The 12,680-nt window shown below is 44.3% G+C and overlaps 1 protein-coding gene across 15 annotated transcripts in view; it reads left to right on the top strand.

Annotated features, from left to right (window-relative positions):
- The window catches only part of PPFIBP1 (PPFIA binding protein 1), a 117,704-nt gene that overhangs the window by 52,583 nt on the left and 52,441 nt on the right, over positions 1-12,680 (top strand). For all 15 annotated transcript variants that reach the window (XM_030041559.2, XM_030041576.2, XM_030041571.2 and 12 more), the window contains 2 exons: positions 9,369-9,530; positions 11,560-11,765. In XM_030041559.2, coding sequence (XP_029897419.1) covers positions 9,467-9,530; positions 11,560-11,765 — 270 coding nt within the window. In that variant the 5' untranslated portion in view covers positions 9,369-9,466. The remainder of the gene's footprint in view (positions 1-9,368; positions 9,531-11,559; positions 11,766-12,680) is intronic.

The raw sequence follows: 12,680 nt of genomic DNA, 5'->3' as shown, positions 1-12,680 counted from the left end.
TGGAGATGGGATGAAGAAGGCAGCACCTCTATCCTGAAGAGCCGGCTGCGGACTTTCATGAAAAAGGAGTGGGCAGCAAGAGAGCTGGTTTCTGTGTCCTAGCTGCAAAATAGCCTTTGTGCTGAGAAGCGAGGCTGGCCCAAGGGTGGGCAGGACACATGGCTCCCCAGCTAAGCAACGGTAAGCGTTAGGCAGCAGCGAGAACAGCGTATGGCTCCTTAAAGTTGCACTGTAATAATAGGGTTTGGGGGCGGGATTTGTTTGTCATCAGTGCAAGATTCGGAAAAGAGAAGGACCCTTTCCTCCAACTGAGAGCGTACGGCTTTTGTCCTTCATAACTTGGCACTGAAACTTTGGTGTTGAAAAAGCAAGACAAAATCAACAGTGCTCTGATCCTGGCTGAAAAAAAAAAAATAAAAAAAACTTTGCTTAGTCGAGCGTTATGGAAATCTCTGGTTATCAGACTTGGGGATGTGTTGTCCTAGGAACTGGAGGTTGTATCCTGGGAAGGGACGTGGGGGACAGAAGCCGGTCAAGAGAAAGTGTGGGAAGGGCAGTGCTGGGAAAAAGCTATGTCTGTGAGTGCCTTTTTTTCACCTTGGGCTTGAATGAGCAGCTCTGGAGCTGGGCAGCAAACACAGACTGTGTCCTGGAGGAAGGGGAGGATGGTCCCAAGGGGATGGGGGAGAGCATCTCGGCAGCGCTGCGCTCCCTGGGCAAGAGGTATCTCCTTGTTCTGCAGCGGGGTAGTGCGTTGCACTGCAGGGTCTTTATGTGTGGCTGCTCTGGTTGGCAATGGCGTAGCACGCACAGCAGTTGTCAAAACACAAAGGTGACTACGTTCCCCTTTGTTTTCTCATTGATGAGAACACGCACATTTCAGAATGTGTTTTGCACATGAACTACTTGAGCCTTTTCAAAGCTGAGAACTAATTCAAATTTTGAAGTCTGTGTTTTGAAGTGCACAGTACCTGCATCTGATATTTCAGGAATCTCAGAGGTACAATGTCCATTTTTAATAGTGATTAATGTCATGTGCTGCCTTAAAGCAGGTTGTCTTCATGTAGAATGTTTCAGATTCCCAAGTGTACTACCTAAATATAAGCTGTTGGCAAAGCTCCAGCGTGAGCTATTGGCAAAGGGCTTTAGTTTGGGAGAAAAGATGAAAGAAGATGAAAACACATGTTTTTGAGGTGAACAAGAGAAAACCAGATTGAAAATTGGCCTATAGTTTATTATTTTTCACTTTTCTCCCCTATATTTTTTTCTTTAAAATTCAGTCCTGTTTCCCCCCATGAGGGGGGGAAAAAGAAGTCCTCAACCATGTTGAATTTTACCCTGCTTAATTTTTAAAATGCCAAGAGGAGAGAGGTGGCTAATCGTGCTGTATCAGGGGATTGTTGGTGTATCAGTGGTTCAGTGGTGATACTGGCAACCTCAATTTCTCAGATAATCATGAGTCTTTAAAAAACAGAAGTATCCTCATGCACAAGGCATATACTTCAGATAATCACATTCTTCTTTTACATATTCCTCCTGGAAAAATAAATCTTAAGATAACAAAATCAGAGGCAGACAGAAGGACAAGGATGTAAAGCTGGGGCTTTATATGAAAATTTTCCTCACGTAACAATTGATGTTGCAGTACAAAGTATTGGTTTTTCTGTTGTTCTTTACAAGTAGTTGGTAGTTAAACATATGAAAATACTGTTCAAGCTAAATATATTTTATTTACTTTCTGGACTTTTTGATGGTGGATGCCCTCTACTTTTGCTTTGTGCGGTGACAACACTGAAACTGTGGATCTGGAAACTCCTAGACCAAAATGTAAAGCCAAACCCTTCCAAATCTGGAAGTTTGTGAATTTGATCTTTGGATCCAGCCCATTAACAGAAAGTGGCATGAGCTATGAAATCGGATCTAAACGTGGGTCTGCGCTCAGGATTTGGTGGTTCTTAAGGTATTTTGAAAAGCTACCTTTTGGACTCTGACCCAACAGTGCCTCTTTTGTTTCGTAGCCGGTATGGCCACAGTGTGTCAGTAACATGTTGTTGGGGAATGTGAGGCATTTCCTTGCTTGCATTAGCAGTCTCAGAGTGAGGAATGAATATCTCAATTGTTTTTCTAATGACTGGACCCAAGCAAAATGTGAGAAAATAGCATATTGATTTCTCAGACTCTCTAAGGTGAGTAGTTGAAGGCATTTAATAAATAGTTAACCAATAAAACATGAACAGCCTGAAGTGAAGTGTATCTGTGGGGTTTTTTTGCAAGGCTCCGTTTGACCTTGGATTGCTTGTGAGTAGAGTGAAAGTGAGTCTGAAGAGTGTTTGCAGACAGGTATTTATTTGCATTACATGGCTGCTTTGCAGGTGAGGTACTGCTGCTCTGGCTGCCTCGGCGTCATCCAGCGATCACAGAGCTCGCTTGTGCATCACAGAACAATGTAACCTGTCACCTGCTGTGTTTTGAAAATTCCTTTCAATTGCAACAAAAAAAACCTGTTGGAGAGTTGGGTAGCAGAGATAAGCGACCAGAATGATTTCAGTACTGCAGACCAAAATAAATGGTTTGGTTTGTAATTGGATATGAATCTAAGCCATAAGCCTTGACTCAGAGACTTTGGGCCTTTATATAAGCTGTTTGCTGTGTATACATCTCTGTCAAAGTGTCTGAAGGATGCTTAGCTTGTTGAGGCTTAGCTTTTGCATCACAACTAATGTGTTTAACAAATTTTAAGGCAAAGTGCAGAACGTGACTGAGCTGGTTGGTAACAAAAGTTGTTGTGTGATTTGAGGTAAGTTTTTCCCAGGTATAAACAGTTATATCTTGGAAGGACTTCTGTGCTTTATGCTCTTAAAATACTTTCGAGTGTCTTCTGTGCCTTGATACCTTTTATCTCAAGACACTTCTTACATACTGTGGGATAGGCTTTCAGCCTCAGTGTGTTTCCATTCATTTTTATCAGTTAAAGGAAATAAATAATGTTTGTTGTATAATAAAGAAATAATGAAATTCAGGGAACAAAGGAAGGATCTAAAGTTAGGGAACAAAGGGACATTTGTTGCTTTTTTTGTAGTCCCACGTAATACGAGAACAGTATTGCTTTGATGTCACTGACTGGAGTTCAGCAAATTCAAGAAGAAATTTATTTATATACCTATAAAAATAAATAGGCATTATCAGTTTAAGTAAGCCTTTGCCAACGTTTGGGTCGTTTTTTATCCTTTTTGCACGGTCAAGCGTTGGGCTCTCGGAGGGTGCTGAGCCTGCGGGCTGGCGGGGCCCTGAGCCTGGCCCCACTGGGCTCCCGCTTCAGGGGCAGGGCTCCTCGTAGCCGTCCTCCTGAAAAGGAGGACTTGCACGTGGAAGGACCAGCTGGGGACGTGCCCGCTCTCACCCGGCCGTCCCGCCGCGTCCCGGCCGTTCGGCCGTCGCGGGGCGGGAGAGCAGGGGTGCCGGCGGAGAGGGGGTGCCGGGAGGGGTCCCCGTGCCCGGAGGGGCCTGAGCAGAGAGGGGTGCTGCCTCCACGTGGCGCTGGCCTCTCCTCGGGGAAGGGGAGCAATGTCTGAACGGCGCAACTCAAAGCATCTTTGGGACCTAACGAGTTTCCCGCCCCGGCCTCGTGCTAAGGTACTTCTCTACGTTACTCACATTAAGATATACCCAGCGTTTCCTGATTTTACTTTTTAAATTCCATTTGCTCGTCTCTTGCAAAATGCCAGAGCAATATATTCAGCAAGGGTCCATTTTCTTTTTTAGTTTCTTCTTGCAGGCCTGGAGGGTATGAAATGGAGTCTTTTTTGTGTTAAAAGAAATGTTAATGACTCCTAGTGTAAATCAGCTGAATCTGTTCGTTATTAAGTGTTAAAATGCTGCTGACTGGTGGCGCTATACTTGAGTATCTTCAAAACATCCCATGAGAAATTGTGCCAGAGATTTAGACTGAATTCATTTGAAGCCTGTTTTATTTGTGATTGAAATGTATTTTGCAAGTAAGTCTCTGTGTGTTCGTGTTTCTCTTCTGATCAGCCAGAAGAAGCACAAACAGATGCAATAATGTCTCTGAAATGGCATTTATCTTCATGAAATAGAGCTTTACCTTGTAAAATTAATTGCTAAGGATGGCTTGTGAGGTGAGAGAGGCAAATCCAGAAGATGCTTCAGACCTCTCGCAGTCGTCTCGTAAATGTAGGACCAAGAATGCAGGGACGTTAATTTTGACAGCAAGGTGAAATTTGGGGTCTTACTTTTGCCATGGAACAGGTTCTCCCCTTCCACCTTTCCCATAAGAGGTGACTGCAGTTTGTTGGCTTTTTCATTGTATTTTTGTGGTAGACTGCTCTGGGGTAACAGCCTGCTCTTGGGGATCCTTTTTTTACTCTCTACAGTTCTCAGAAGAAAGCCCTAATCGAGATTTTTCATTCCTGTGTATCAAAATTTCCTGATTTAAGGAGTGTTATGTAGGAATGGGAGAGCTGGGAAACTCAAGTCATCCATCTTATTGCATCATATCATAAAAATAGTCTGTAGCTGATGCTTTCTTTCCAAAGGCTGAGCGTTTGAGGAGCCTGTGCACAAAGAGGAAGGCGAGTGGGACGAAAGGCCAGCCCTTGCCCTTCCCCAGGGAGGTTGCACGCAGGGTACGGTATGTCCTTTTGGCCTTCAGACCTGCTAGCAGGCAGCTGATTCTCCTCAGCTCTGCAAACCTCTGGGTTTTAAAGCATGGTGTGTTTTGCAGGTGGACTTCCAGAATGAGACCACCTCAAAAAGAAGGAGGCTTGAAGATGTTGCCCCTAGATGCCTGTCTGTGTGTTGTTTGATCTAGGAAAGAGAGAGCCTCTGGGTGGGGAAACTATAATTTCCTACATATGTAAAATGTTTAAGCGCCTTTTTTTCTTTTTTTTCAAAGTCCGCCATCTTAATTAAATATCTGATTTTGAAATCCATATTCAGGCAGTTTTCCTGTTTGCATCCAGCAGACTGCAGTTCCCATTCACAAAGCCCCTTGTTTTTTTCTAGCTTTCCTTGGCTTTGCAGTGCAGTGTTTTGTTTTCTCTGTAAGCCGTTTGGAATACATCTTCACTAGCACTGTAGCCGGAGGGTTTGTATGTCATTCAAAAATAAAAATAAAAAATCTCCACCTACTGAAAAGTGAACAGCATAGCCCTAGCAACCGGCTGGTGTGTTCAAACCAGAGGAAGGGACATTAAACAAGTAAGACCAAATAACATCTTCTCTGTAACAGCCAGGAATGCAGTAGAAATGCCAGCTAGTGATAAGATTAATTGTAACTGATAGTGGAGATAGCTGCATTTGTATTTTGTTTTTTTACTGGTGGATTGTAAATACAGCCTTGATGAAGTGGTGCTTGTTCTTGCTGGCATGAGCGAGGTATTCAGCTGGGAGCTCTAGAAGGGTGATCTACTTCTGTAAAAACATCCCTCCCCACCCCATCTTGCACTGATTGTGTATGTATTGAAGGAATAAGGAAGGTAAGTCATTTTCTTGGAAAGCAAGGGAAAACTTATTTTAAATGGTCTGTCAGACAGGGTACTGTCAGTACTTTCCTCCCAGGTGTGTTCTCGATGGCATTATGCCATGGGTGGCTTTTGTGCATCTGCCTCTCCATCTCTTGTGTGCACCTTGGTTTCTCATTCATCTGCCATGTCATAGACCCATCTGTGTTAAAATGATGATTTTCTTTTTTTTTTTTTTTTTCTTCCTTTTTGCTTTTGTGAATGAAAGGAATTTAAGCTGCTTGACATCATCTGAAATATTAGCTATTCCTTATTTTCCTAGAGAGTTCCATTGCACTTATTAAAGATGCGTTTTCATTTGTGTTACCTGACTGTGGTTTTCCTTAGTCACTGCCGAAAAAAAACAACCCTGAAGCCTTGAGTTTTGTCTTAAGTTTTATTTCTATTAGACCAAAGCCATAAAAAACAAAACGAAGAAAGGAACATGTTTATCGGGGAAGGTCAGCCCAGGATCCTCTCAAAGTTTGTGAAGTCAGAGGCAGTCTCAGTCCCCTTCAGCAGGCGGAGGGATTAGTCTGCTGGTGTTTCAGTATTGTCTTCTTCCCTGTAATCCACAAAGACTGCTGATTTATGACTTCTGTCTAATAACTGCCTTTATTTGACTCCCTCTGCACCTCCCCTTTTCACCCCCTTCCTCCTGCGGTTTGTTGTCTTTTCTTGTTTCATGCAATTTGGTTCTTTGGTCCGCTGGTGTATGTCGTCTTTGATTTCCCCCTTGCCCATCTGTTCCCCGTGTGCCGGTGATGGTGTGCAAAGAATAAGAGGAATCCTATGCCCTTTCTGGGGAAGGATGCCTCCAACAGTACTTTTCTATCACAGCGGTTTACTTCCTGACTGCTAGATGTGATGCACGGTGCTGGGAAGGTGGCCAGAGCAGGATGTGCCATTCCAGGCTAGTTTTCAATGACCACTTCTAGGACCAAATAACGGGGGAAATGGGATTTTGTTGCGTCATCTCCAGCTGTTTGGCTTGAGGGCTTTTTGTTCTTTCTATTTCACCTCTCCAAGTTTCTCAGCTGCAGGCTTGGTCAGGCTGCTAACAGATGCTCCACGAGTGTTGGAAGGGTTTTTGGAGATCACTGTGTTTGCATGGTCTCACTGCACTACATTTTATCTTAAAATTTCTCACTGCTGCTCTCGGCAGCACAGCTCCTTTTGCAGTAGCAGTGGAGGAAACACTGTAGACTGACATCTCTCCTTCCTTGGAGGTAGGACCTGGTAACACTGGGGTAAATGCTGGAGGTCTCCTGGATGCTGTTAGTACCACCGTCTGCCACTGCTGTTCCCTTCAGTAGAGCTGTCTTAGGGATTTTTGATAACCATGGACAAAACCCTTGTTTAGGAAAAGCAAGGAATGCTTTTTTTGGAAACGTGAGGAGTGATTGTGCCTGGATGAAGTCCAGGGATGGTGATTTTTCTGTGCCTATGAGCCGTGGCTTTATTGTGCAAATGTAAATTAGCAGTTCTTTGCTCCCAATTAATGTGTCTCCTTGACAGAAGGTGAGGAACAAGGGGTGCACTGTGAACAAACGTGATTAGGGAGCACTCTGTTCCTTAGCACGTTTTTAGCCTGCAGCTTGGCTTTGCCTAGGCAGCTGCCTCAGTACTGTGTTTAATGCTTGATCATGAGCTGTGCTGAGCTTAATGATGGCAGAGGTGGGAAAGCACCTCTGGAGGCCTCCAGTGCACCCCCTGCCCAAAGCAAGGTTGCCCAGGGCAGGCTGTGCCGGGCAGTCAGTCTGTGACTAGCTCCAAGGATGGAGACCCCAAAAGGGCAACTCCTTCCAGTGCTTGCCACCCTCACAGTAAAAATGATTATTTTTTTTAAACTTTTTTTATGCTTAAGTGGAATTTCCTTTGTTTTAATGTGTGCCCATTGCATCTTGTCATGTCACTGGGTGCCACTGAGAACAGTCTGTCTCTGTCTTCTTAACTCACCCCATCAGGTGTTTATGCACACTGGGAAGATCGTGGGCACTCCCGATTCCCAAGCATTAATTGGCTGTTGCGGGTTTGTGGATGCTTTGCGTTGTTGGTCCTTTTCCACTTAGAGCTGTGAGAAATCAGCATTTTGCCTGGGGCAGCAGCAGTCCTGGGGTTTCTCTGTGTGCTCTTTGCCTTCAGAGGGAAATCCAGCGCGGATGCCCATGTTCACTAGACTTCAGCAGGACCTGGTTATCTAAGCCAGGATATCCTAAAGGGGAAAGGACAAGACTGTCTTCAGAATTGTCCAAGTGAATGTGTTTGCAAAAGCTGTGTTTTCTGCTCATTTTTATCAGGCGTAGAGGCACCAGACCAAATATCTTGAAGGATCTGCATATTATGGCAGGTATTGTACTGCTTGAAGTTTACTGTTTACATTGTGTTTAAATTGGGGGGCTTCCTTCTTGAAGCTTGGAAGTCTTCAGTTATGATGCTACTGCATTTTTTAAGATTTTTGCAATACCTTTACTTTACTTACAGGTATTTTGACTTTTTAAAGTTCTTTTGGCTTTCCTGGCTCTGGCAACTAAATAATAAAGCAAGGCATTTGTCAAAAGCACAGCAGTCTTTGTGCTGTCCTTCACAAATTACCTTTGAGTTTGGACCTACTTTATGTAATAAAAGTTTTGATGTGGAAGTTTAAATGTTTGTTGGTGTTTTACCGTAGCATTTCAGCAAAGCTATCTTGCGGTCTCCAATAAAAGCTACCTTCCAGCTGGGTCAAACCAATAAGGTGACTCGGAGGAGGGAAAATTCAGTTTATAATGTGAATTTTTGTTTTGTTTTGTTTTGGTTTGGTTTGGTTTTTAGTGGACTGTTTTCCAGGACTTATGCCAGAGCAACTGTGAACAACTTTCTTAATTGCTTATGTTGGGGCAAATGTCAGCAGTGGTGTGGCCTAATACAAAAACCAAATGGCAGGGTATGCAAAAGGTTAAAGCGAGTTTTCCTTCCTGGTGTTTGTTTAGCTTTGTTCCCTAACTGTATTTATAGCAGAAGTAGTCTCGCGTGTCCTAGATTAAAGCCACTGCAATCTGGGCTATTTCAGTACCTTGTGTGTCCGTTGTGCTGGGGTGGAGGGATCGGGCACACCTCTGACCTCTGCAGCTCCGCTTCAGCAAAGTACCTACGCATGTGCTTAACTCAGGATTTTGTGTGTGGTGGTTCACCTGCCCAGACAGCACATCGGGCAGGTTTGCTTTTCCAGGCTCTGCTGGAAATGCTCCTCTGGGGACCACTTCTGGCTTTCAAAAGTTTGAGGGTAGGATCAGACTGCATCATTACGGTGTGAATCTCTGCTAAGCTCAGAGCAACGTTGTCAGGGGGGATAGTCTGTGCGTGCATGCTATGTCTAGTGAGTCCTGGGCATTTGAGATATGCTGCCTGTAGGTAAATAATTGCATGCCCAGGACTTCTGGATTGTCAGACATCCAGAGATCTTGGGCAAATGGTCAGACTCCTCTTTTTCTGTACCAGCAAATTCCTGGGGAGAAAAAATACACCGGATAGACTTGTGGTTTGTTGCTGAGTTGCAGCTTCCTTTTAGTGATAGAAGGCCTGCGTCTTCTATGCAAGCTTCCCTGAAGTGCCGTTTGGGATTTCTGAGGTGCTCTATAGGATGCCCCTTCAGTGGCACGGACCTGCGGGCAGAGCAGGCCACGGGCTGACCGACAGTAGGAACTGGATCATCAGGTTGGTGCTTTGATTCTTTGATGCCAGTTTATGCCTGGTGGTGAGCAACCCCAAGTCTTGTGGTCAGCAAACGGTCCCAGTCTACCTGCTGGTCCAGCAACGGTGGTGTCTGAATTCAGAGAACATGCAGTGAAATGAAATTCTCTCTTGCAGATTGAATTGCAGACTTGAGGCTCTGAATCCAACTCACACTACCGGTGTTTTATTGCTCCTTATGGTGTAGCTGGTGATCGTTCCTGAGAAGAGAGAAGATGATGAGTGATGCAAGTGACATGCTCGCTGCGGCTCTGGAGCAGATGGATGGCATTATAGCAGGTAAACACCTGGGGCAGCTTGTTCATTTAGCTGTTTCAGTCCTCCTTTGTCATACCTGGAGGGCAGAGTTTCAGGCTGAGAAGGGAACGTGTTTGGTGTCTTCCATTACAGCTCAGCGACTACAAATAAATGGAGTGGAGGGATTGCACAGACTTTCACACACAGACATGGCTAATTTTTATGGGCTTGTAATTTTTCTCCTAGCCTCTATCAAAATGCTGCTCAAAGTGGCTGAGTGATGCAGTTCAGCTGGTGCACACAGCACCATGAAAGCCAAGGACAAGGCATGTTTCAAACCAGGCTGAATGTGTTTAAAGAGCTGCTGCAAGGCAGGAAGAATAAGTTTGCCTAATACTGGCTACTCTGAACTTCTCTCAACTCTACAGAGTTAAAACATGAATTGAATTTTCCTTTTTTCAAAATTGGAATGCTCTGTGTCCAAACATTTGGTTTGGACCTGCCTTGAACATTTGAGGTTTTTATAAGTACTTGTAAATTGTAAGTGGACCAGGGAGAGGCATCGCAAAGTATACAGCCTCTGCTTTTAAGTTGAGTCTAGTGAGTTAGAAAATAATATAAGTACACAACACAGAGGAACAAAGCAGCAAGAAGTTAATAGTTTAATCCTATTCCAGCAGAGCTATGCAAATAGCTACCCAAACTGAAAAAATATTCTGCAAGGATAGCAACACAGTTATAAAGTCTTTAAGAGTTCCACTTAAAATAATTTCCCTTAGGGAAAAAAATCATCGTACAGTGCGTGCTTTGTTTGAACAATGACTTTTCTCTGCAGTTTTCCTAAAGATATTAAGGACACATAGCAGGAACACATGTAAAGTGGATTCAGTTGGATCATAATGATCTCTAAAAATACATATAAGCTGTGACTTTAGTCATTTCCATAAGTAGATACTGGTATTTGGCTCCGATCATGTATCTGTGTTTCCAAGAGCCTAAGTTGGTTATGGCAGGATGAGCTTTAATATAAAAATAAAATGTGATGTTGGGATGTTTAAGTCACCACAGACTTCATTTACCCATGTGTCTGAACAGACCTATAAAGTAATGTAACAAAGGTTTATCAACTCCTATGTTGCTAGGGATTTTTCTGTTTATTTTTTTCAGAGGGAATTAGCAGAATACTTGCATTTTTGTGGCTTGCCAGATGAGGTGAATGAAAGTTCGTGGAAATGCATATATGGCATATCACTGTAGTTCCCAAAAGTTGACAGTACAAGTGATGCTCTGTCATGAACACGTCTCATTGTGCTGAGGCATTACAGTATTAAGGTCACAAATCAGTGTGCTGGAATTATAGTTGGAATTAGCTAGGCTGACTATAATCAACCTTAATCCTGAATTCATAGTTTCCTTCCTTACTTAATATATAGCGACTTTTAATATAGGTCAAATATATGCACTGTGAGTTTATGCAAATAAGAGCTTTTTTCTTTATTAACATGTAAATGTCAGTGCTACCCTGTCATGTTGGGTTTAAAACCTATTCTCGTGTAGAAGTGATTTGGTCTTTTTATTTATCTTCATATTTTTCTTTATTCTTTTTAAAAAATTCCAGTGCCTTGGAGCAGCATAACATACTCCTACATGAAAAATGCAGAGCACGGTTTCCTCTGGACACCGTCACTGTCTGACTTGGGTCACGCGATCCCTACAGGGTGACTACAGCATTAGCAGAGCCTGTTCCCCCCACGATACTTCCCACCTCTGATACATCCCGAGGAGCAGGAGCCCAGCCCGCGCCTTGAACCCGTGGGCACGGTTGTGGCGTACACATCCTCTGTCGGATCAGCCCTCCTCGTTCCTGCTGGAGCTTCCACCCACGTAGCATGCCAGCAAGGGCTCGCCCTTCTCCAAATAGTTGTGTGGTGCGGGCAGAATCGAGCGCCAGCGCTGGGTTCGGTTCAGATAAATGCCTGCTGGGAGCAAACGCTGCCTAGCACTTCTCAGCCTTGCTGTATGTCTGACCCGCTTGCCTCGTGCCGACCTCATGTGATTTTGCTCCCTCCAGGTTCGAAGGCGCTGGAGTACTCCAACGGCATCTTTGACTGCCAGTCCCCCACCTCCCCCTTCATGGGGGGCCTGCGGGTGCTGCACCTGGTGGAGGACTTGCGGGGCTTGCTGGAGATGATGGAAGCAGACGAGAGAGAGGGGCTGCGCTGCCAGGTCCCAGACTCGACGGCGGAGGCTCTGATCGAATGGCTCCAAAGTCAAATGGTACAGTCTTGTCTTGTTTCACCCGTAACGCACGCGCTTTTTTTGTACTTTAGGTAGGCTGGCTCTGGCAGTGGGGCTGTGTTTTATGCAGGCATTTAAAAGTTTTAAAGTAGGTTTCAAAGAACCAAAGGGAAGAGATTTTGGTTTGGAGATGCTCCTGTGGGGCCTTGGAAAAGCTGTTGCTCAAATACCTCGTGCAATGGGTTGGCCTGTGCTTTCTTTGATGTACCACCATGCCTCTATCTAGGGAGCGAATATTTTTGGTAACGAGCTTAATCTCAGAGGGTTGGGGAAAGACATTTTTATAGGAAACAGATGCTTAAATGGGGCGGGGGGAAGTTGTTTTCAATATGAACTTTTCACTAAAAAGCATTTTTGGCAGCTTATTTTCTACAAGGACCAGTGTTGTTACTGAGCTTCCTTAACTGGTTTATAACAGAAGTGAGTGGTATAAGCTCAGCATCTCTTTAATCTGGATACCAAACAAAATTTTTATTTTCTGTGTTTGGGAATCTGGCAGGTTTTGTCACCTTGCTTTAAAAATACACCAAAATATACCCAACAAGGCTGTTTTCCCCCCCCAAGACTTGCTTTTCGCAAAAATTCAAGTATTATTAGAGTGGAGGCTACTTGAAGACTACCCTGGGAAATAAAATGTTGTGCTTATCAGAAGATGAGTTACATGGCATCATTTCCGAAGGACCCGCTGGTTTTGCCTCCGGGTACCCTGTGACTGGTGACTTCCTAGCAGGGCCAAAGACGAGTCCTTGTGCTCGTGGTCTGTGGCAGGGTTTGCACTGTGGTAGTCCAGGTGTGCCCAGGTTTTGGGAAAGCTCCAGCAGTGGAAGTCAAGACTTATTTCTAGAGGCCATGCTTCAGGTTTTAAGTCAGTCTCTAGCTGTTACAGCAATGGCA

This window comes from Aquila chrysaetos, chromosome 17 (assembly GCF_900496995.4).
Source record: "Aquila chrysaetos chrysaetos chromosome 17, bAquChr1.4, whole genome shotgun sequence".
NCBI lineage: Eukaryota > Metazoa > Chordata > Aves > Accipitriformes > Accipitridae > Aquila > Aquila chrysaetos.
Note: the sequence above shows the minus strand (reverse complement) of the source record. Positions and strands in the feature narration are given on the sequence as shown.